The sequence below is a fragment of the Heteronotia binoei genome, chromosome 1, assembly GCF_032191835.1.
Source record: "Heteronotia binoei isolate CCM8104 ecotype False Entrance Well chromosome 1, APGP_CSIRO_Hbin_v1, whole genome shotgun sequence".
Lineage (NCBI taxonomy): Eukaryota > Metazoa > Chordata > Lepidosauria > Squamata > Gekkonidae > Heteronotia > Heteronotia binoei.
This window is the reverse complement of record NC_083223.1, coordinates 172,832,495-172,856,565: the sequence shown is the minus strand read 5'-3', so window position 1 is coordinate 172,856,565 and position 24,071 is coordinate 172,832,495. Positions and strand designations below refer to the sequence as shown.

The 24,071-nt window shown below is 41.7% G+C and overlaps 1 protein-coding gene across 4 annotated transcripts in view; it reads right to left on the bottom strand.

The window, feature by feature from the left end:
* Window positions 1–1,411: 1,411 nt before the first annotated feature.
* CRIM1 (cysteine rich transmembrane BMP regulator 1) overlaps window positions 1,412–24,071 on the bottom strand; it is a 318,174-nt gene continuing 295,514 nt past the window's right edge. For all 4 annotated transcript variants that reach the window (XM_060244117.1, XM_060244134.1, XM_060244126.1 and 1 more), the window contains 4 exons: window positions 11,148–11,342; window positions 7,358–7,480; window positions 5,105–5,292; window positions 1,412–4,192 (listed from right to left, as the gene is read on the bottom strand). In XM_060244117.1, coding sequence (XP_060100100.1) covers window positions 4,016–4,192; window positions 5,105–5,292; window positions 7,358–7,480; window positions 11,148–11,342 — 683 coding nt within the window. In that variant the 3' untranslated portion in view covers window positions 1,412–4,015. The remainder of the gene's footprint in view (window positions 4,193–5,104; window positions 5,293–7,357; window positions 7,481–11,147; window positions 11,343–24,071) is intronic.

Here is a 24,071-nt window from a genome sequence, read left to right as displayed (position 1 = left end):
CAGCTGGTCTGTGTCACAGAAAATTTGAACCTAGTGTTGCAAGCTGTGGTGGGATGGCTCAGGCTGAGTCAACTGAATCTGATGAAGACAGAGGTCCTTTGCCTGAGTTGGGGTGGTCCTGGCAGGAAAATCCCCTCACCTGTTTATGATGGTGTGCCACTTACAATGGTGCCCAGGATCAGAAGCTTGGGGGTGCTACTGGAGCCTTCCCTATCAATGGAGGCCCAGATAGCAGCCACTGCCAAATCTGCCTTTTACCATCTTAGGTGGGTAAGGCAGTTGGTTCCCTTCCCCGAGCGTGACGACCTGGCAATTGTAATCCATGCTATGATCACCTCGAGGCTGGACCACTGTAATGCCCTCTGCATGCCCCTGTCCCGAATCCGGAAATTGCAGCTGGTGCAGAATGCAGCAGCCAGGCTTGCTATTGGGGCTCTCCATGCAGGAGCATGTAACAGCCTGGGCCACAGACGCTGCACTGGCTGCCAGTGGTATACCGGATTTGCTACAAGGTGCTGGTTATTACCTTTAAAGCCCTATATGGCCAATGACCTGCCTACCTTAGGGACTGTCTCTCCCCACATGTTCCCCAGAGGGTTCTCAGGACAGGAACATAAAACTATCGATCCCCGGGCTGAGGGAGGCAAAACTGAAAACAACTCAAGAAAGAGCCTTCTCAATCGTCGCCCCCCCATTGCTTTACTGGCTGCCAGTGGTATACCAGATTCGCTACAAGTTGCTGGTTATTACCTTTAAAGTCCTATATGGCCAATGACCTGCCTACCTTAGGGACTGTCTCTCCCCACATGTTCCCCAGAGGGTACTCAGGTCAGAAACACAAAACTTACTATTGATCCCCGGGCTGAGGGAGGCAAGACTGAAAACAACTCGAGAAAGAGCCTTCTCAATCATTATCCCCGCCATTGGTGGAACCAACTGCCTGAGGTCAGAGCCATGTGAGACCTTGCCCAGTTCCACAAGGCCTGCAAGACGATATTATTTCAGTTAGCTTTTAAATGAATGATGGCCACAGCTGAGATATTAGATCTAAATGGATGTTTAAGAACACTGAATGCCATCCTTAAACTGTATGGAAATTAGCACCAAATTGTTTTAATCTAATGTTTAATTTAATTTATTGTTACTCTGTTATGTATTGTGAGCTGCCCCAAGCCTGCTTCAGTGGGGAGGGTGAGATATCAATCAACTAAACTAAACTTAATAAGCGAGAACATCTGAAGATAATGTTACAGTGCCATACCCATACCCAAGTCATGCTCATAGTAATGCTAGCAATTTTTCAGTACTCTAGGATAAGAATGGGACTAAAGTAATATACACCTTACTTCCCTCCTGACCCCCATAAAGCAATAAACATCTCAACATTTTACAGTAAAAATCAATTTGAACATTATAGAAAGTTCATCATGGTAATTTTTATTGTGCTGCCAAGAGCCAAATTACAAGAAATCATCTTACATTTTGAAAAGTAAACAAGCAATCTGCCAAATTGCTGTGCACTCCAAGTGCCACATATGCATCTATTTTATTTTTTTCAGAAAATTATATCTGCATTTCTCTTACAAGAGCACAACAGGAACCAAAGTAAAAGAGTGTAATGGATACAGCACATAGGATAAATAATATCTTCAAAATAATAATAAAATAAAAACATTTTACACCACATCTTGCTTATATTTTTCAGAGTAGGGCCTTGATTGTAAAACAAAAGCAAGCATTTACAATTTCTGAAGAAAGACTGCTTATTCTTATGAAAGGAATGGATGATTTGTCTTGACAGAATCTGGATATTAACTGGATACCAACATTTATTTCAGCATTGACATACTGAGTATAAAATGCTTGGGGGACTATATTTTTTCTTTTTTGGAAACTGAATTCATAACAGAAAAATGTTGAGCCTTTATGATACACCTATTTTTGATGCAAACAGCTAGAACACTTTTTGATATTCTAAAACAAAACATTTGTTAATCTTCAGATTAATAAATTAGGTCATATAATAAATTAGGTTTTTCAGTTTTAAAGTTCAGTAATCTCTGACCAAGTATTTACAACAATACTTGAGAGTTCCTTTACAAAAAATACATTTTCTTTTCACATTAAGCATACTGGGTATCTGTGTCTTAGGACAAGCAATTGTAAAAGAAAGAGGCAATGCACAAGTGGGCAGTCAGTATAGAAGTGCCAAGACCTATTTTGAGAAGTGAAATGTTGTATGATACAACTTAAAGTTATAACTCAAACTGCAACAAACTTCCAGCTAGTTGTGGACTGTATTCCAGTAGTTGTTTCAAACAACTATGTTCAAATATAAGAAAGTGTGAATGATGCTATTCTGTGGAACTGATTAGTGTTGCCTATATGTATCAGTGTATCTAGCCAATGCATTGAATTATGACCTTTTTAAGGCCATGCAGGAAAAGAAAAAGAAAATAAAACACCCTGAAATGTAGCAAGAAGCAAGAGAAATGCTTACTGCTAAAAATGTGCACATATTGTACACATATATGCAAACACAAGGGCATGAGTGCACGCACATACACATATTCACACTTTCAAATCAATTAAAACCGTAGGTAGAATGAGATGCTCTCGGCTTTCCTAATTTCACAAATGATTAAGCAATAATATGGAATGCCTGTTCATTTCTGCTCTGGGTAAAATCTCAGGTAAAAATACATTCAACAGGGAAAATACAAAATTATACTGATATATACTGTATATATAAATACCATATATATACTGTATATATACATATATACATATAGTGTGTATATATGTGTATATGTATATACACACACACACGTATATACATATACACATACATATGTACATATATATACACATATATACACACACAGACATACAAACGCTATGTTTTAGCTTAACTATATTTACATAAATATTTCTATAAAGCTGAAGTTTTAAAGAAGCATGATCTCCTTTCTTTCTGAGCTTCCAAAAAGGTGCTTGAGTAATATACAATTAAAATTAAGCAGCTTCCTAGCATGGAAGTTGTTTCTAGTCTGCATAATCAGTAAATAACAAAAATAAACCCTTACAATGATTTTAAAAAATTAATCGAGCAAGATCTTCTTCAACATAATCTTTTTCTTTCCTCAAATGAAAATATTTGGACCACCTGAAGTTGATACACAATGATAAAAAAAGAAAACGCACACACATCACAAATTCTGGAATCAGATGGTGTTTTTAACTTTTTTCTTCCTTTCTCTCCCTCTTCAATACTGTTGTCGAAAGATCCAGTGCTCACATCAGGAATTATATAGGCCTTAGCCATTTGCTAAATGCCAAAATCTGGACAATCAGTATCACAAGGAAAAACAAAAAGCAGCACAAGGTATAATTGTACACATATTCAATAAACTCATCCTTTGTATTTCTGCTGTAATGTTTTCCTCGCTATGTCATTAGCTATTGCAGCTTATGATCAAGTAGAAAAACAGTTGCAGCTACACCACACCTGTGACATGACAGGTACTCTCCTAGGAGTATATTTTTGTAGCACAGCCTAAAAAACCCTATACTTTGTTATTTTAGTTCAAGTAGGGTTATACTTATAACTTCACTGCAGTAAATGCAATGTTGGAGTGACAGGAAAAAGCTATATTCTTATTTGCTTTGACTCCAAGCTAAGCTGACCAGCTTCTCTTCTTTGAGGCTTCTTGTTATAGCCACTCAAGCACAATTTCAATTTCCTCTTTTCAAACAACCTCTAATACTATGTTACAAGCAAAACATCTTAATGTTTTAAAACTTTGGTTCTAAGAAAACACTTGGTCAGTTATCGCAAGAAGAGGGAATGCTTGTTCTGGCACATTGCAGGAGTCAGAGCCCATCCCAGTAAGATCTTAGCGCTGTACATGAAGTCACAAATCCAATACAATCCACTAAGCAAGTGCACAATTCTAATTTTAATAGCAGACTCAGTCTTTGTTTCTTCTTAACTTCCTGGTAAGGATGCAACTTCTCACACTGTTTGATAGAAATTATCTGCCTGTAAGTTGTTCTGTTTTTGCATGCTGTAGAATCCACTGTATCTTGAATCTGGATCAGCAATTCTTAGCATTCTCTGAGAACTGTCTACCTGAACCATAGTTCCTTTCTTGCAGTCCACATATACCAGTTGATTGTTTAGGCAGGAAGGCTGTTTGAGAAGAAAAGAACAACACAGTAACTCAGCTTATATATACATTTTTCTATAATACATAAAATTATCTTTCCTATCCAAGAAATGGAAAGAAATGATATGCACTTGCTACAGCTGTCAATTTGTCTGGTACAAATATAAAAGATGCAAACAGTCAATCTTGGGTAATCCTTTTCAGGAAACAATTTTGGCTCTTCCTATCCAATATGTTTTCTAGCTAATGTGACTCTCCTCGTATGTGATGACCAAGACAGATATGCAGCACTTATACCCAACCAATTTATTATGGAACCATGTTATTTTATCACAGCATCTCCAGTTCTCAGATGAATTGGGAAAAGAGCAGAGGAAAGAAGCTATGGCAGGAAGTTATAACCGTTAGTTATAGAAATGGAGAGAGTTATAGGATGAAAAGGATCTTGGGAGAACTCTCTGATTGCTTTCAGCTTCTAATAATCAAACAATTAATGTTCTCTTTATGTAGTATGTTTCTCATGTATCCAGTGTTTGTCTGGGAGAGGTACTAGGGATCCACGCACAAATCCGTTGTGTCTCCTTTGCTGTTAAGGCAGTAAATTATCTTTCTACATGTATAAACATAATTGCATGTCTCTGCCAAGTATGCAACTATGATGTTCATGATTTTTTTATATAACTCAGCAAGGAGGCCGTCCTTTCCTGGGGTTTATTTGTTTTGAATCCTTTAATGACTTCTGTTATTTCTTGGGTAGTGATTTGGCTATCTAAGAAAGCTATATGGGATTGGGATAGTTCTTTTATGCGGGTATTGCTCAATCGGTGTTGGTTTATTAGGTGTTTCAGAGGGTTGGATGATGAATAGAGTTTGCAATAACATACGTACATTTATGAACTGTAGTGTAATATCTAAATGTATCTAATCAACTTTACCTTTGATGGGGTTCTGTAGCAGGATACTGGTATCCACTGTTTCTTCTGATTGACAAGTAGAAGTGCTATGATAAGAACCAGGGCTGTCATGATGGGCACTGTCACCCAAGCAAGAGAGCTAAGAGATTCCTCTGTGCTTGATTCTGATCCTCTGTTTTCTCTAAAATCTCCCTGAAGGTGACCCATATCTGAAAAGTGTGCAAGAGTGTTAGTAGCAGATACAGCTATATATGACTTATCTCTCCCATATAAAATAGCGGAATAATTTAAACCATCCATTATTGCTTTTTACTCAGTCCCCAGAGAACAATATCATCATTATCAACAAAATCTTTAAAAGGTCTCCTTAAATTACAGGTAGCATTGTGCAAATACTTAAGTTTTGTATATTAGGGCCAAACTAGATGAGATTATGGTTGTGACAGGATCCCCATCTATTTTTTCAAAAACTGGTTTAGGATTGCAGAGCAAGTCAATGCCATTTTCCAATTTAAATTGCTCCCTGCTGTTCCGGGACCTGCAAAAATCAGCTGGCCAGACCTCGAAAATCCCTGTTTGTTTTCTTTGTTCGTACTGATAAGTTTTTTTGTAAGGTGCTTTGGGTCTCTCAGGAAGAAAAATTGCCTAAAATGCTCAAATAAAGAAAGATAGAAAACACAATATGAGGCAAGTTAAAAATTCCCTCCTAAGAGCTGTGGTGCTGATCCAATTAAGCCTCTTCTAGACTCTTCTCCCTCCAGACTGCTCTTAAAATAAAAAATAGGTTTTATTGTGGACCCTAGCACCTTGCCTACTTTGGCACCTGGGTTCAACTGAGACATTTTTTCTCCCAATGCTTAACTTAATTTACTATCAAATGACTCAAGTTATTTTACTAGAATATTTCTGTCAGAGTAGCCACACTATGCAGTCCCTGGTCATTATGATAAACTACACTAATGGTGCCCTGGCTCTGCAGTAATAAGGCAAGTGGTGATTAGGGAAAAGGTATTCCCAGTGGTGGCTTCCCAGTTGTGAATGCCTTCTCTTTTGAAGTTCACCTAGCAACAGATGAAAACATTTATTTTCACCCAATGCTGCCATAACTTTTACTTTTTAAAATTTACCCACCATTTATAATTTTTATACTGCTGATTTTAGCAATATTGCTTTATTAAGATTTTTATTGCTTTGACTTTTTTTGTTTTAACTGTAAATTTCTTTTTAAACTTGGCCAATACTTCTTGGAGTAGTTGGACAGATATATTCTAAGCAAAAGGAAGATAGACACTAACCATTTTTCTTGTATATTCTCTTTTTGTTCCTGAATATTGGTTGTTTTACCATACAGAATTACCATTACAGTTAGTCAATAATATAGGTCCCGGGTCACAAATTACCATTACAGTTAGTCAATAATTAAAAATTACATGAAATTAAGTAATATTTTTCTTAAACAAATTGTCCTGCACATATTTTTTATTTAATCATTATTTATATTGGCTTTGGTTATTTATCTGATAGCTACCAAACCACAAAGTCATACTTAGATGTTCAAACACATTAACATTTGGCATCAGACAGAGGGAAGAATGGCAATGAGTTTGAAAACCATGTATACTGGATGAGAAGGATGTGCACAGATTAATAATAATCTGTTTATAACTGCACAAGCAGGGGCCATCAGACATTTGGGAGTAAAGAGAGGAGTTGGCTAGTGGTAGATAGTGGGGTTAGATCCCCAAATACAATGTGGTTCCTTCAGTTCTATCTGTAAGTGTTAATAGTTTTCTTAAGCATGGTTTTAGGAGTGAAGAGTAGGGATGGGCAGGGACTGAAATTTGTCACAAAACAGGCCTAGTTTGCAGTTCCATGAACCTTGTTTCATGCCATTCTACCCCAACGAACCTCCCAGATGCCTATGGGAGGTTTGTGTGGTTAGTGTTGGCAGACCTGCTGGCGCTGGTGGCAGGGCCTGGAGAAGGCATTTAGAGAGACTGCAGTTTAAATGCCTTCTGAGTTCACTTATGAATGTGCTGCAGCAACAATGGTGCAGCTTGCAAAAGCCATTTAAATGGCTTTTGCAAGCCCCAATGCACCACGAACCAATTCATTCAATGGAAAGGTTCATGGTTCGAGAGACCCCATGAACCTCCATTTCCCCAGTTTGTGCCCATCCCTAGTGAAGAGTATTTTGGTGGTGGGGAGGGCCCAATCCATATAGTCTCTAACTCAAGATGTCTGATGGTGGTGTTTGGATGAAATACAGCTTACCTCTATGGATACGAACAATGTCATTTTCACTGAGCGTAGGCCAAACTGGTGCTTCCAGTTCGTTATGCTCTCGATGGTTTGTCTTCTCAATTGGAATGTTGGTAGGTTCAGGTACATACATCTCTAAAAAAAAATACATATTTGTCACAGAAATTCATTGAAAAAGACTACCGCTGTCTATTCAAAAGCCATTAAACTCTCTCTCAGAAAAAGTCTTTTCTGCCAGTTAATATTTTATACAAGTTATGTACTGGTTCATTACCAGGGCAATGTAGAATTAAATATTCTTTTCATTGAGATATCTTTTGATACTTCATAGTGTACTGATTCATATTCTTACTAATTTCTTCTTTGACCTGAAAGGATAAAGAGCTGAAAAAACTACTTTTACCCCCCTTCCCTGGGTATGAACCATTATATATACAAAACCTTTCCTTGATATATAAATAATAGTACTTTGAACAGTGATAGTACCTATTTCAACATAAGACAGATGAGCAATAAGATGGTAACTGGAGAGCATTTAGGAACCACAACAAGTATGATCTACTCCGGGGTGGCCAAACTGCAGCTTGGGAGCCACATGTGGCTCTTTCACACATATTGTGTGGCTCTCGAAGCCCCCACCACTCTGTTGGCCAGCTTGGGTAAGGGCTAGCCCTCATTTTGGATAGGAGCTCGCAGTAGCAGAATTCTGGAACCTCTACATTTTATTGTGCTCTTTCTTCCTCCACCCGTAATTGCTTCTGGGCTCCATTGTTCAAACCCCCTGTGAGAATTTTGCTGAATTCTTAAGATTTGACAAACTTTCTAATATTTTTCCCCACCAAAAATGGGAAAAGAACCAAAGCATATAAAGCAGACAGATGGAAATCTTCATCATACCACTGTGGCCACATAGGAGAAAGTAATTTAAAAAGTATGATGCGAGTAAGGCTTTGTTATGACAATTACAATTCAAGAAGAAGCATTTTAAGATAGATGCTGAGCTGATATAATGTAGTACATTTTCCAGTGATGTCAGGGATGTGTGGCGTATGCAAATAAGTTGTGCAAATGAGCTCTGGCACCTCTTTTTCTATGAAATGACCCCTGGAGAAGACATATAAAATCACTTCTCCAAGACTAGCCATCCAGTGGCTTGGAGAATGCATTTAAAGTTAAGTTGCTTTCTTTCCACTTCTCCCTCCCTCCCGGCTCTCAAACATCTGATGCTTATTCTATGTAGCTCCCTTTGTGCCACTGCAATGGCATAATAAAGTTTTTAAAAATACTAAGAACTTTGGCAACTGCTTTGCATTTACATGGCACACACTTCCTCCATCCACTCCCCTCTCTCCTTACCACCTATATATATCTCTAGCCAGTTTCTACATACCCTCCATGCATCTGATGAAGACAGCTGTGTTTCTCAAAAGCTTATGCTACAATAAAATCTGTTAGTCTTTAAGGTACCACTGGATCTGAGAACAGCCTAGTTACAGAACTATTGACAAAGTTGTTCTTCTATTTTCCCTGTTGTTGCCAAAGAACACACAGTAGAATCATAGAGTTGGAAGGACCCTCCAGGGTCATCTAGTCCAACCCCCTGCACAATGCAGGAAACTCACAAATACCTCTCCCTAAATTTACAGGATCTGCATTGCTGTCAGATGGCCATCTAGTCTCTGTTTAAAAGCCTCCAAGGAAGGAGAGCCCACCACCTCCCAAGGAAGCCTGTTCCACTGAGAAACTGCTATAACTATTAGGAAGTTCTTCCTAATGTTGAGCCAGAAACTCTTCTGATTTAATTCCAACCTGCTGGTTCTGGTCTTACCTTCTGGGGCCACAGAAAACAATTCTACACCATCCTGTATATGACAGCCCTCAAGTACTTATGGTGATCATACCACTTCTCAGTTGTCTCCTCTCCAGACTAAACATGCCCAGCTCCTTCAACCTTTTTGCATAGGACTTGGTCTGCAGACCCCTCACCATCTGTGTCGCCCTCCTCTGGATCCATTCCAGCTTGTCTATATCCTTATTAAAATGTGGTGCCCAAAACTGAACACAAAACTCCAGGTGAGGTCTTACCAGAGCAGAGTAAAACAATACTTCACGTGATCTGGACACTATACTTTTGTTAATACAGCCCAAAATTGCATTTTCCTTTTTAGCCACCGCATCACACTGTTGACATATTCAGTGTATGGTTCATTAAGACCCCTAGATCCTTTTCGCACATACTACTGCTAGGACAAGTCTCCCCCATCCTATAACCATGGATTGGATTTTTCCTACCTAAATGCAGAACTTTACATGTATCCCCGTTAAAATTCATTTTATTCGTTTCAACCCAGTTTTCCAGTCTGTCAAGATCATCCTGGATTCTGTTTCTGTCTTCTACTGTATTTGCAACCCCTTCCAATTTAGTATCATTTGCAAATTTAATAAGCATTCCCTCAGTTTGGTGTAGTGGTTAAGTGTGCGGACTCTTATCTGGGAGAACTGGGTTTGATTCCCCACTCCTCCACTTGCAGCTGCTGGAATGGCCTTGGGTCAGCCATAGCTTTGGCAGAGGTTGTTCTTGAAAGGACAGCTTCTGGGAGAGCTCTCTCAGCCCCACCCACCTCACAGGGTGTCTGTTGTGGGGGAGGAAGGTAAAGGAGATTGTGAGCCGCTCTGAGACTCTTTGGAGTGGAGGGTGGGATATAAATCCAATATCTTCATCTTCTTCTTCTATTCCTTCATCCAAATAATTTATAAAGGTGTTGAACAAAACAGGTCCCAGGACAGATCCTTGAGGCACTCCACTTGTCCCTCCTCTCCAAGAGGATGAGGAACCATTCACAAGCACTCTTTGGGTGTAATCTGTCAACCAGTTACAGATCCATCTAACGGTAACAGGATCCAAACCACATCTTACGAACTTGTCAACAAGGGTAGTATGTGGAACCTTATCAAAAGCCTTACTGAAATCAAGATAAATTAGGTCCACAGAATTCCCCTGATTCACCAAGGTAGTAACTTTCTCATAAAAAGAAATCAGGTTAGTCTGACATGACTTGTTCTTGAGAAACCCATGCTGGCTCTTAGTAATCGCAGCCATCCTTTCTAAATGTTCCAGCACTGACTGTTTGATGGTTTGTTCTAAAACTTTTCCAGGTATGGACGTCACGCTGATCGGCCAATAGTTACCTGAATCCTTTTCCCCCTTCTTGTAGATGGGGACAACATATACTGCTACTCCTCCACCCTTTCTCATTTGTCTGTCTCTTTTAAATAAGTTGTACCCCTGAATCCTAATATTCCAGTTGTGCGTGTCATCCCATCAAGTTTCAGTAAGGCCTATTATGTCATAATCTCCTTCCTGTACGAGGATTTTCAGTTCCTCCTGTTTGTTTCCCATACTCTGTGCCTTAGTGTAGAGATATCGGAATCCACATTTTATGCATTCTGAGGGTTTGGTTTGCATACATACCTGCAAGTTAATGTTACCTAACGTATGCACCACTCTCTGCAAAGCTTTAATGTTCTTATCTCCAGTTATTGGCATCATACGAGGCTTTGAATTATTGCCTCACTTTCCCATATAATTTAGTTTAAAGCCCTCCTTATTAGGTTAGCATAAGAACAGGAAAGCAGTTCTGAGGATCATCAATAAGAATATGATAAACAGTTGACTATCTGATGATCTAGAGGATTTGGCAGTCCTATATTTTTACAGTGTTGAGGCGTGATTGTCAGGTTTTGGTGGGAAACAAAAAAATCCTGAAAAATCCTGAACATATTACTGAGCACAAGACCTTACCTTGGCACATGGGGCAGCAACTTCCTTCAACATTGATGGGTTCCACACAAGGAAGAGGAGGGCAGCTGACTGTGGAACAAAGGGTCTGACCCTGCAGGCAGTAGCAGTGTGTGCAGCTGTCAATGTCCCAACGTTCTTCATCTGCATATGTTTTCCCATTAAAGTGACAAACTGCTTTCTTTGATGCTGTGTCTTCTGGTGAAATAATATTGCCATGACCAAATTTAGAAAGCCATTTCAAACTAATTGTCAAACAAAACAACTCTCCCCTCCCAACATACACAAACACCACCCCCTTCCCCCTAGCAGACATATGCTCTTTGTGTTTGGTTGGCTGGCATAAAACTTGGCTGGAAAAAAATATTGGTATTCTCAGTTACCCAGGTTCTGAATATAGGTTTGGTAAACTGGATTCCCCCTCCCTTTTTTTCTTCAATCCTGATATTATTTAGCTCCATATTCCCTATGAGCAGGGGTGGAATTCTAGCAGGAGCTCATTTGCATATTAGGCTACACATCCCTGATGCAGCCAATCCTCTAACAGCTTACAAGGCTCTTTTTTGTAAGCTCTTGGATGATTGGGGAAGTTGCTGAGAATTTCTGAGTTTGTGTGACTGTGTGATTGCTGAAAATTCTGAGTTTGTGGTTGGTGGGGAACTGCTATTTGTTTGGTTTGAGTGGGCTGAAGGTGATTGTTGCTGATTGATTAGGAGTGGCTGTGTTCCCCATCCTCTTTGCATTATTAAGCTGTGCCTTGCCAGAGGCGTGAGGCAAAGGGTGAGAGCTAAAGGGCTCTTGGCCTGTGGCTCTTAGCCTGGGGGCTCTGTAAGGACCAGGAACCCAGATCCCTATTTCCTTGTGTTCCCAATAAGGTTAGTAAACCCTCCAGAAGGAGAGCCACATAAACAAACAGGATTTAAAAGGGGACTGTATATTTTTGAAAAAAAGCTATAATGAAGGTAGAATGTCAGCAGGGGGGTGGGGGCTTTCCAGTGTTTTGCACTGAGTGTCACATGTATGACTATCTGCCCACAGGACAGAAGTCTTTGGTGTGTGCTCGATGCAAGGAGCTCCTGGTCATCAGGGAACAAGTTCGTACCCTTGAGGCTGAGGTGACTGACCTGGAGAAGCAGAGACAGTCAGTTAGGCACTCGGAGAAGACTCTCGGGGACGTAGTAGATGAGCCCCAGTCTGAATGTGGCAGCCCCATTGCTGCCAGGGAGCATGAGGGTCGAGAGGGAACAGGGCACCGGGCTGAGGATAAGGGGAATGCACCCTAAGTAGGGACCTCTTCTTAAGTTGGTGAGTGGTATCCTTTCACGCCAAGGAACCATCCCTGGGCAGGGACAGGGGTGGGGGGGACTTGGTAGTTGGTGATTCGATCCTTAGGCAAGTAGACAGCTGGGTGGCAAAACCGCGTCATGACCGTATGGTGACTTGCCTGCCTGGTGCGAAGGTAGCGGACATTACGTGTGTTGTAGATAGGCTGATAGACAGTGCTGGGGAAGAGCCAGTGGTCGTGGTACATGTTGGCACCAACAATGTGGGGAAATGCAATTGTGAGGTCCTGGAGGAAATAGGCTGCTAAGAAGGAGACTTAAGGCCAGGACCTCCAAGGTAGCCTTCTCGGAAATGCTACCTGTTCCACGTGCAGGGCTGGAGAGACAGGCACAAATTAAAAGTCTCAATGTGTGGATAAGACGATGGTGTAGGGAGGAAAGGTTTAAGATTGTTAGGCACTGGGATGCTTTCTAGAACAAGCGGGAGCTTTACAAAAGAGATGGTCTCCACTTGTCCCCAGATGGAATCAAGCTGCTGGCGCTTAAAATCAAAAAGGTGGCAGAGCAGTTTTTAAACTAAATCTTGGGGGAAAGCCGACAGGAGATGAAATGTCTCTGGTTCGGGAGGACTCATCTCAAAGAGATGAAGGGTTAGCTGTTACTTTTCTACGGGTAATGGATCAGAGTTGTCCACTGAGATGGTGACAAACAGTATGGGCTGCCTGCCAAAGTCTCGAGGCAGCAGGAGGAAGGTTGCGGGCCTAACTTGCCTGGGAAATTATAGATGTTTGTATACAAATGCTAGAAATGTTCGAAGTAAAATCGGTGAGTTGGAATGTTTAGTGTTGGGGGAAAACATAGAATTGTGGGAATTTCAGAAACTTGGTGGAATGAGGAGAATCAGTCGGACACGTTTATTCCTGGATATAAGTTATATCGGAAGGATAGGGAGGGAAGGGTTGGAGGTGAGGTGGCTCTGTATGTCAGAGAGGGTATAAAGTCCAGTAAGACTGAGGTAAAAGAATTAGATTCCCTTCTAGAAATGCTTTGGGTCGAAATAGAGGACCCAAAAGGAAATTTAACTATGGGAGTTTGTTATCGCCCACCAAATCAAAAGATAGAGGACAATTATAATATGATGGAAGGATTAAAGATAGCGGCTAAACGTAAAAATTGTGTCGTCATAGGTGATTTTAACTACCTGCAGATTGATTGGGTCAATATGTGTTCAGATCGAGAGAAAGAGATTGAGTATCTAGATGTTCTCAATGACTGTGCTATGGAGCAGATGGTCACAGAACCTACCAGGGGTGGGGCGATCCTGGATTTGGTCCTAAGTAATGGCCAAGACTTGGTGAGAGATGTAAAAGTGATCACACCGCTTGGGAGTAGTGACCATAACGTTACTGATTTCACCATTTGTATAAATAGGGAGTTGCTCCAAAAGACCAGCACAACCACGTTTAACTTTAAAAGGGGTAAATTCTCTAAGATGAGGAGGCATGTGAAGAGGAAACTGAAAGGAAAGGTAAATACAGTCAAAACCCTTGGGGAAGCTTGGAGGCTATTTAAAACTACAATCCTAGAAGCTCAGATAAAATATATACCACAAGTTAGGAAAGGCACAAACAGGTATAAGAGAAGACCTGCCTGGTTAACAAATGAAGTAATGGAAGCTGTAAAAGGCAAGAAGGACTCCTTTAAGCGGTGGAAAGCTAGTCCAAGTGAAATTAATAAAAGGGAACACAGGCTGTGGCAAATCAAATGCAAGACTGAGATCAGGTAGGCAAAAAGGGACTATGAGGATCATATTGCAAAAAACATAAAGACCAACAATAAAAATTTCTTCAAATAAGTCACGAGGTCCGGATGGCATACATCCAAGAGTTCTGAAAGAACTCAAAGTTGAACTTGTGGATCTCCTGACAAAAATATATAATCTTTCATTGAAATCTGCCTCCGTTCCTGAGGACTTGAAGGTAGCAAATGTCACCCCCATCTTTAAAAAGCGCTCCAGAAGAGATCCGGGAAAATACTGGGAAAGTTGGTAGAAATCATTATCAAGGACAGAATGAGTAGGCACACTGATGAACATGAGTTATTGAGGAAGACTCAGCATGGGTTCTGTAAGGGAAGATCTTGCCTCACTAACCTGTTACAGTTCTTTGAGGGGATGAACAAGCATGTGGACAAAGGAGACCCAATAGATGTTTACCCTGACTTCCAGAAAGCTTTTGATAAAGTTCCTCATCAAAGGCTCCTTAGTAAGCTCGAGAGTGATGGAGTAAAAGGACAGGTCCTCTTGTGGATCAAAAACTGGCTAATTAATAGGAAGCAGAGAGTGAGTATAAATGGGCAGTCTTCGCAGTGGAGGACGGTAAGCAGTGAGTGCCGCAGGGCTCAATACTGGGTCCCATGCTCTTTAACTTGTTCATTAATGATCTGAAGTTGGGAGTAAGCAGTGAAGTGGCCAAGTTTGCAGATAACACTAAATTGTTAAGGGTGGTGAGAACCAGAGAGGATTGTGAAGAACTCCAAAGGGATCTGTTGAGGCTGGGTGAGTGGGCGTCAACGTGGCAGATGAGGTTCAGTGTGGCCAAGTGCAAAGTAATGCACATTGGGGCCAAGAATCCCAGCTACAAATACAAGTTGATGGGTTGTGAACTGGCAGAGACTGACCAAGAGAAAGATCTTGGGGTCGTGGTAGATAACTCACTGAAAATGTCAAGACAGTGTGCGATTGCAATAAAAAAGGCCAACGCCATGCTGGGAATTATTAGGAAGGGAATTGAAAACAAATCAGTCAGTATCATAATGCCCCTGTATAAATTGATGGTGTGGTCTCATTGGAGTACTGTGTGCAATTCTGGTCACCACACCTCAAAAAGGATATGATAGCATTGGAAAAAGTGCAGAAAAGGGCAGCTAGAATGATTAAAGGTTGGAACACTTTCCCTATGAAGAAAGGTTAAAACGCTTGATGCTCTTTAGCTTGGAGAAATGTCGACTGTGGGGTGACATGATAGAGGTTTACAAGATTATTCATGGGATGGAGAAAGTAGAGAAAGAAGTCCTTTTCTCTCTTTCTCACAATACAAGAACTCGTGGTCATTCAATGAATTTGCTGAGCAGTCAGGTTAGAACGGATAAAAGGAAGTACTTCTTCACCTAAAGGGTGATTAACATGTGGAATTCACTGCCACAGGAGGTGGTGGCGACTACAAGCATAGCCAGCTTCAAGAGGGGATTGGATAAAAATATGGAGCAGAGGTCCATCAGTGGCTATTAGCCCCTGTGTGTGTTTGTGTGTGTGTGTGTGTGTATATATATATATATAAGCCACTGTGTGATAGTGTTGGACTGGATGGGCCACTGGCCTGATCCAACATGGCTTCTCTTATGTTCTTACTGGCTACATCAGGGGTGTGTGGCCTAATATGCAAAGGAGCTTCTGCTGGAATTCCACCCCTGCCTATGAGGAATCTTTCTGGAGGACTGTTTTAAGATAATGGCACCATAATTGCAATAGAGCTGCTGCTGCCTGTCCTTTAAATTCAGAATCATAGTTGGAAGCGACCTCCAGGGTCATCTAGTCCAAACCCCTGCACAAGGCAAGAACTTCACAAATACTCCCCCGCACACATACATCCTCAGTGACCCCTGCTCCCTGCCCAGAAGACAGCAAAAACTCCAGGATCCCTTGTCAAACTGGTCCAGAGAAAAAATTCTGTTTGACCCCAAAGTGTCAATCAGCATTTCCCTAGGCATGAAAGAAAGGGCCACAAGAACTAAGCACTCATGCAACCCTTCCTGCCCTCCTTCTTATCTTCCTAATTCACAGAATCAGCATTGCTGTCTGATGGCCATCTAGCCTTTGTTTAAAAGCCTCCAAGGAAGGAGAGCTCACTATCTCACAAGGAAACCTGTTCCACTGAGGAACTACTCTAACTTTCAGGAAGTCATACCTAAGGTTTAGCCTGAAACTCTTTTGAAACTTAATTTCAATCCATTGGTTCTGGTCTGACCTTCTGGGGCAACAGAAAACAACTCTGAACCATCCTCTATATGACAGCCCTTCAAGTACTTGAAGATACTGATCTTCTCTCAGTCATCTCCTCTCTAGGCCAGGGCTTCTTTGGCAGAAAAAGCCCAGCAGGAACGCATTTGCATATTAGGCCACACCCCTTGATGTCACCATTGTTTAACAGGGCTTTTTGTAAAAAAGGTCCAGCAGGAATTCATTAGCATATTAGGCCACATCCCCTGACACCAAGCTAGCCGGAACTGTGTTCCTGTACATTCCTGCTCAAAAAAAGCCCTGCTCCAGGCTATTGTTGAAAGAGAAGTACCAGATGCTATCTCTTAGCCTCAGTCTCCAGATGGGGGTTACAAGAGAGTCAGATAGACAGACAGGCAAATTGTAAGTTTCCTTCCTGTTTACTCTTCTGCCTCTGTCCCCTTGATGTGTAGACTGATACTCTCAGGGAATGTTTCCTTCCTTCTGTTCACACACCTCTCCCACACACACAATAAAGAAGCATGTTTGCTCTCCATCTTTGGCGCCATGGATGCAATCTTCATCTGCATCAATCCAGGTAGTCAAAGCTGGCCCTATACCAGGGGTAGGGAACGTTGGCTCTCCAGATGTTTTTTGCCTACAACTCCCATCAGCCCCAGCCATTGGCCATGCTGGCTGGGGCTGATGGGAGTTGTAGGCAAAAAACATCTGGAGAGCCAATGTTCTCTCTCTGCGCTAGACTATCTGGCACCCTAGGCAAGGCTAACTTCTGCCCCCCTCTTTGCACTGATAACCAATTTTCAAAAACAGATGAATTGTGGGGAAAATGAAAAGGAGAAAATGTGAACTTGCTCCCTGACATGGATAGCCCAGGCAAGCCTGATCTTGTCAGATCTTAGAAGCTGAGCAGGGCCAACTCTGGCAAGTATTTGGATGGGAGACCTCCTTGAAATAACAAAGTTGGGAGGGCAGGCTCTATTCAGCAACCTTTCTGAATATCCTCCAGGTCCCCAGTAGAGGCCAGTCACCAGAGGCTGACATGACTTCCAGGTGCACACGCACACACACACATCCACCAACCCACCCAAAGAAACCAACTTGAAATTGCTACTTAAAAAAATAATTGTGAGAACAAGTAATACAACAATCCTTCATTTTCTTTCTCAAACAGAAAACAGTTTTAGCACAGAAATCAGAAATCATTTTGAATAATCCTGTGCATTGTAATGTTACATTTATATATCTTGAATATTTCCATTTCAGGCATATCAAAATCTCACTTTGCATGCCTTTTGCTTTGCAGATTTTGTCATCAGTTCCTTTAGGTCAAGTGCTAATGCTTGAAAGTGAAATATTTTGCGAGCAATATTCTCTAGCTCCCACAATAACCACTTGCAAGGGGGAGAGCACATTAAAAACAATCTAGGGTACGCACACCCTCTCTCATCACAAGAATAATCAAACCACAAATCCACTGCCTGCCTTAAAATCTGGGTAGCTGAGGATGAGAAAGGGTTTTTTTTTAAAACCATTGAATTCTCAGGCCCCAATAATTCTGTGGGTCTAAACTACATTTATTGAATATGACCATATTATCTCAGCACTAAAACAGCAAAGGCAACTTTCTTAATTATTCCCAAAGACCCAGAAGTAAGTGTGTAGACTATTTTAGCACAGATGGAATCAACTTTTCGTATCTACTGAATCACAAGATAGTAAGATTTTCTGGTGGGCGATTAATGGAGTGCTAAATTAAAAGTCTTTACCTGAGCCGTGTATCTTTCCCCAAATATGGGTTGATTATTTTTCTATGGCTTCTAGCTCATGCTCTCTTTCCCTTTTTAGCACAGATGAGGATTATGTCTTCTAACATTCCCAGATAGCCACCAGTCAATAGCGATGAAATTATGGATCTAATCACTAATTTGAAACCAGGTGGGGCCCCCAGCCCAGATGTGTTCCCTGCTGAACTTTTAAAGTCATACACTGATTGGTGGGCCCCACTTTTAGCCAAGCTGTTTATATTCATTGACCTCTATGGTACTCTCCCGGATTCATGGCTAAATTCAATTATAATTTCAATTTATAAGAAAGGAGACATTAACTTGCTTGAAAATTTCCACCCTATGCCTCTTATCTATTTTGAGTAAACTATATGCTAAACACCTAGAATGCCATCTTCTTGACTGGACCAGAACAAATAGGTTTTTCTAAAAATAAATCAACATTAGATCATTGCCTTACTCTGTTTTAGCTGGCAAATATATGAAGTTAGGTAACAAAACCTTTTTGTTGCCTTCACTGATTTAAAAAGTGCTTTTGACTCAATCTCTAGAGAAAAAGTGTGGAACAAACTGCTAAACTTAGGAACTGATTTGAGTCTTCTATTTCTTTTGAAGAAACTACATACAGCTACAACATGCCAAGTAAAACACACATTTTATTTATTTATTTCCGTTGATTTATACCAGACCCCTCCTGCGAATGGCTCAGGCAGCTTCCAACATAATACATTAAGATCATGCAGAATAAACACAATAAAACAGAATTAAAATAATAAAATATACCATAAAATAGGCGTCAGAGCTTTACAGGCTATAGGCAGTGGTAGTGGCCATGTGACATATCAACATAGATGGTTCTTATTTACAGTAATGCCAATAGGGAGCTAGATCACTCTTGCTGGTGGCTTTGAGAGATTAACCAAAAGCCATCCGGAAAAGCTCAGTTTTGCAGGCCCTGTGGAACTGTAGGAAATCCCGCTGGGCCCTGAACTCCTGGCAGCCTAACCAATAAAATTCCAACTCAGAAGGGTGTTTAGCACGGGTGTGTCCTTGTGCCTCTCCTTTTTATCCCTTTCTGTCTGATTTAGCACAATTTTTGGAACCAATGAATGGCCACCTATCCAAAATAGGTAATTCTATCCTTCTATATGCGAATGATACTGCTATTTTGTCCTTTACTAAAGTCGGACTTCAAAGGTACTTTAAGGCTTTCAACAGCTATTGATATTTAAACTCACATAATATTAATTACTCTAAGTCAACCATGGTTGTGTTCTCAAAAAAATGGGCCCCTTATAGATGGTTGTGACGGAAAGCTAGGGGTTAACCAGAAACTGAAGACGCACAGGGCCTGCGTCAGGTGACCTGAGGGTGGGGGCAAAGTGCTCAAAGCTCTCAGGGAGGGAAAGTGGTTGAGTGACAGAAACTGCTGAGGCAGTCATTCAGTCTGTTGGTGTCTGACAGAGGTCTGTCAGTGTTGGGGCCTGACAGAGACTGAGTGGGTCAGTTCGTGCCTGACCGAGGCTGGGAGGGCAGCTGATCCTGTGAAGGAGCTTGAGACAGTGACAGGAAAGTCTTCCAGAGACTGCAAGCTCGACAAAACCAGCCAAGAGGGCTGTGTGTGAGGAACAAGTGTGAGTCAGTCAAGACCTGAACGGTCACAGACACCTATAGACAACTCTGAAGATCTAGTGAGGTGGTTAAGGGAGTGGATGTGGGTCTGAGACACCAGAAGGACTGGTAGTAGTGGCTCCAGTCGAGGGGTGAGACTTGGCACATCATTCCCAAGAGGCCAGACCTTGGCTAGAGGTGGAGAGAGCAAGTTATAGGGAAACTGTGAACTGTGAGAACTGAGAAACTCACAAGAAGGAAGAAGTTATTGTAAAACCTGGAACAACTGAGCAACGTGTTAGCCTGTGTAAATATCTCCCATATCCCCAGTTTAAAGACTTTTTGTTATAATAAATCTGTGGTTTGAGTTAAAGTTCTCGAGAGCCTATATTTTTGGGAAGAACAAACAAAGCTGCTGTGGTCCCCTGTGAAAGAGAATTCTATTTCCTTCCAAGTAACAAGTAAAATACCCCGAAAAGACTGAGTATAAAGAGATCCAGTGAGGCCGTGAGGCGGGCGCTGCTATAATTGGTTGTTAGCATCGGGATTTCGAAGGAAAACCCCAAAATAAGTGTCACTAAGACACACAGAAAGTAGAGGGACACTGCAGTAAAGGAATTAAGACAGATTTGTGAAAAATTCCTGTCAGAAATGGCTCCTAAGAGAACTACCACAGCCACGGGGGATGGGCAGACACAAGAAGAGATTCCTGAGGAGAATCCTAGTCAGAGCATAGAGGCTATGAAAATACAGTTAGAATTGGCCAGATTAGAATCGGAAAAAGAAATTCAGATGGCCAAGATTCAAGGAGAACAAAGAGAAAGGGAAGCAGAGAGAGAACAAAGAGAAAGGGAAGCAGAAAGAGAGAAAGAATTGCAAATGGCTAGGCTGGAATCAGAGAGAGAACATAGAGAAAGAGAGCATGAGGAAAAAATGTACAGTTTGAAACTCCAGGAGATTCAGGGAAGGCCAGAGTTTCAACGTGATACTAGAAGTGAAAGGCGCCTCACAGTAGAACAAAAGAAATTCCCCAAGTACCAAAAAGGGGATGATGTAGAAGCTTTTTTGTTTAATTTTGAAAGAACCTGTAAAGATTTAAGAGTTGCTGATGAGGACAGAATGATTTATTTGAGACCTCAGATCTGTGGAGAGTTGAGTGAAATCTACTCTGAACTGAGGGATGAGGAGACCTCTGACTATCAATTGTACAAGGAAAGAGTCAGGGTCCGCTTTGGTTTAACAGCAGAGCAAAGCAGGAAAAAATTTAGAGAAATCAGAAGAAAGCCTGGAGAAACATACTCTCAACTAGGTTGTCGGTTAGACAGAGCCCTTAACAGATGGGTAGAAGGGAGTAAAGTTTCCACATTAGAAGACCTGAAAAACTTAGTGGGCTTGGAACAGTTTTATAACCAAGTCCCCTCTCAGTATAGGTGGGTTCTGAGAGACAAGAAATTGAAAACAGTAGAAGAAGCAGCTGTGATTCTAGATGAGATTGAATCAGATCTAGGGAGATCAATGTGGACTGCTCCAACTAAAAAACCCCGAGGCTGGAACTCTCCAGAGAAGTCTGGGGCGGGTAACAACAACCCTGCAAAGCGGTACAGTCCACCTCCATACAGAAAGACTCAGGCTGCTTGTTTCCAATGTGGGGGAATAGGGCACTATGCCAGAACTTGCCCAGAAAAAGGAAAAAAGACCCCACCAGCTAAGACAGTTAAAATGGTGCAGGGTCAACAGAAAGAAGTAGAAACAAACCCCTCACTTCCAGAGAACACACCACCAGAAAGACCCACTAGTGTTCTGAAAGTATGGAAGGTGCAGGAAGGCTTAAGTGAGGAGTATACTGAGACTGTGACAGTAAATGACAAGGAAGTCAAGGCTTATAGGGACACAGGGGCGCAGGTTTCCCTAATACAGCCAGGATTAGTAAAAAGTCATCAGTATTTGCCTGGGAAATCTTACACCATAAAAGGCATTAAAGGACCTGCATTTGAAGTGGCCCTAGCAGAAGTTCCTATCAAGTATAGAGAGTTCCAAGGTGATTGGATTGTGGGAGTCCTGAGTGACATAGGAATATCGCTTTTATTGGGCAATGATTTAGCTTCTGAATTAAAGAGGCAGCAAGCTAATCCTGTAAACATTGTTACAAGAAGCAGGCCAGAGCCAGCGCCTGAGGTGTTGGTACAGCAACCAGCAGAAGAAGAGGAAACAATGTTGCAGACCATCCCTGCTGCAGAATTCCTTAGAGAGCAGCAACAGGATGACAGCCTGAAGGAACTATGGCAGAGAGCTGGGGAGATGACGGAAGAAGAATGGGAGAGCATGTTTGGCTCTTTGGAACCCTCTGACGTGGCCCAACCAGTGAGCAGAGGACACAGCCAAGCAACAGAGCGAGAAATCGTCCAGACCAGCAAGCCTCTTCGATCAGAGTCATCAGTTGGCATGTGTGCTCCTTTGTCATCCTCTCCCAAGACAACTAATGGAACTGTTGTCCAAGCTAGGAAACCAACCGTGCAAGTTTTGAGCAGTATAGCTTCCCCATCCACATACCAGCTATGCATCACCACTTGTGAAACAGAACTGCGGCGGCTCATTCAGCAGAAGCAAGAACAATGCACCGCCGGAAGAATTGCCAAGCAGATGATGGAGACTGCAGACAACATGAGAAGATCGCAACGACGGCAGAAGCAGTGGTACGACTCCAAGTCCAGAGACAGAGAGTTCAAGCCAGGAGACAGAGTACTGGTTTTGAAGCCCAGGAAGAAGAACAAGTTAGATGTGGCCTGGGAGGGACCTTATACCATCGCCCATAAGGTCTCCAACGTGAACTATGTAGTGAACTTAAGTGAAGATGGTGAACAATGTAAAGTGTTCCATGTAAACATGTTAAAACCTTATTTTGATAGGGGTAATTTGGTTTTAATTGCTAAGAAGGGAGTGTGTGCGGGAACTGAATTGTCGGGTTGGGGGAAAATATCCCAGGAAGATACCATTAATGAGGTTCAGTTCGCCCCTTCTCTTAATGGGGAACAAAGAGGCCAGTTACAAACAATATTGGGAAGGTACAAAACAATTTTTTCAGATGTACCAGGTAAGACAAACCTAGCGTGTCACAAGATCGACACAAGGGATTCAAGGCCTGTGGCACTCCAACCGTATAGAGTGACCGGCCCGAATGCCAAGTATGTGCAGCAGGAGGTAGAAGAAATGTTGAAATTGGGTTTGATTGTACCATCAGAAAGTCCGTGGGCCTCATCTGTAGTCCTAGTACCCAAATCGGACAAAACCATGAGGTTTTGTGTGGACTACAGAAGATTGAATAAGATCACAGTACCGGATGTGTATCCAATGCCTCGCATAGATGAGTTGGTCGAGACAATTGGAGCTGCCAATTTTATTACCACCTTAGATTTGACAAAAGGTTATTGGCAGGTGGCTATGGATCCTAAAGATCAGCAGAAAACAGCTTTTGTAACCAAAGAGGGACTCTTTGAGTTTACTGTATTACCATTTGGGTTAAGGAACGCTCCCTCCACGTTCCAAAAATTAATTGATAAGATGTTAGTGGGACTGAAAGAATTTGCTCTTGCATATATTGACGATATTGCTATTTACAGTGCTACATGGAAGGAACATTTGCAGCATGTGGCCATTGTGTTACAACGAGTGAAAGATGCGGGTCTCACCATCAAAGCATCTAAGTGTCAACTAGCCATGGCCGAGGTTAAGTATTTAGGGCATGTGCTAGGAGGAGGTAAGATCAAAGCAGATTGGGGAAAGGTGCAAGCCATACATGAGTGGCCCAGACCGAAAACCAAGAAACAAATTCGAAAATTTTTGGGCGTAGTAGGATACTACAGAAGGTTTATACCTGAGTTTAGCGCGATAGCAGCACCGCTATGTGAGTGCACCAAGAAGAAGAACCCTGATCCAGTAAACTGGAATGCAGAGTGTCAAAAAGCTTATGAACATCTGAAAGTGGTTCTGACCACTGAACCAGTGTTGAGAACTCCAGAGTTTTCAAAGGAGTTTACCCTCTTTACTGACGCATCTAATGTTGGGGTAGGAGCAACATTAAGTCAGCAAGGAGAGGAAGGACTGTATCATCCAGTTCTGTATTTGAGTAGAAAGTTATTGGACCGAGAGCAACACCTCTCAGTAATGGAAAAAGAGTGTTTAGCGATTGTGTGGGCAATAGGTAAATTGAAACCATACCTATGGGGAAGGAAGT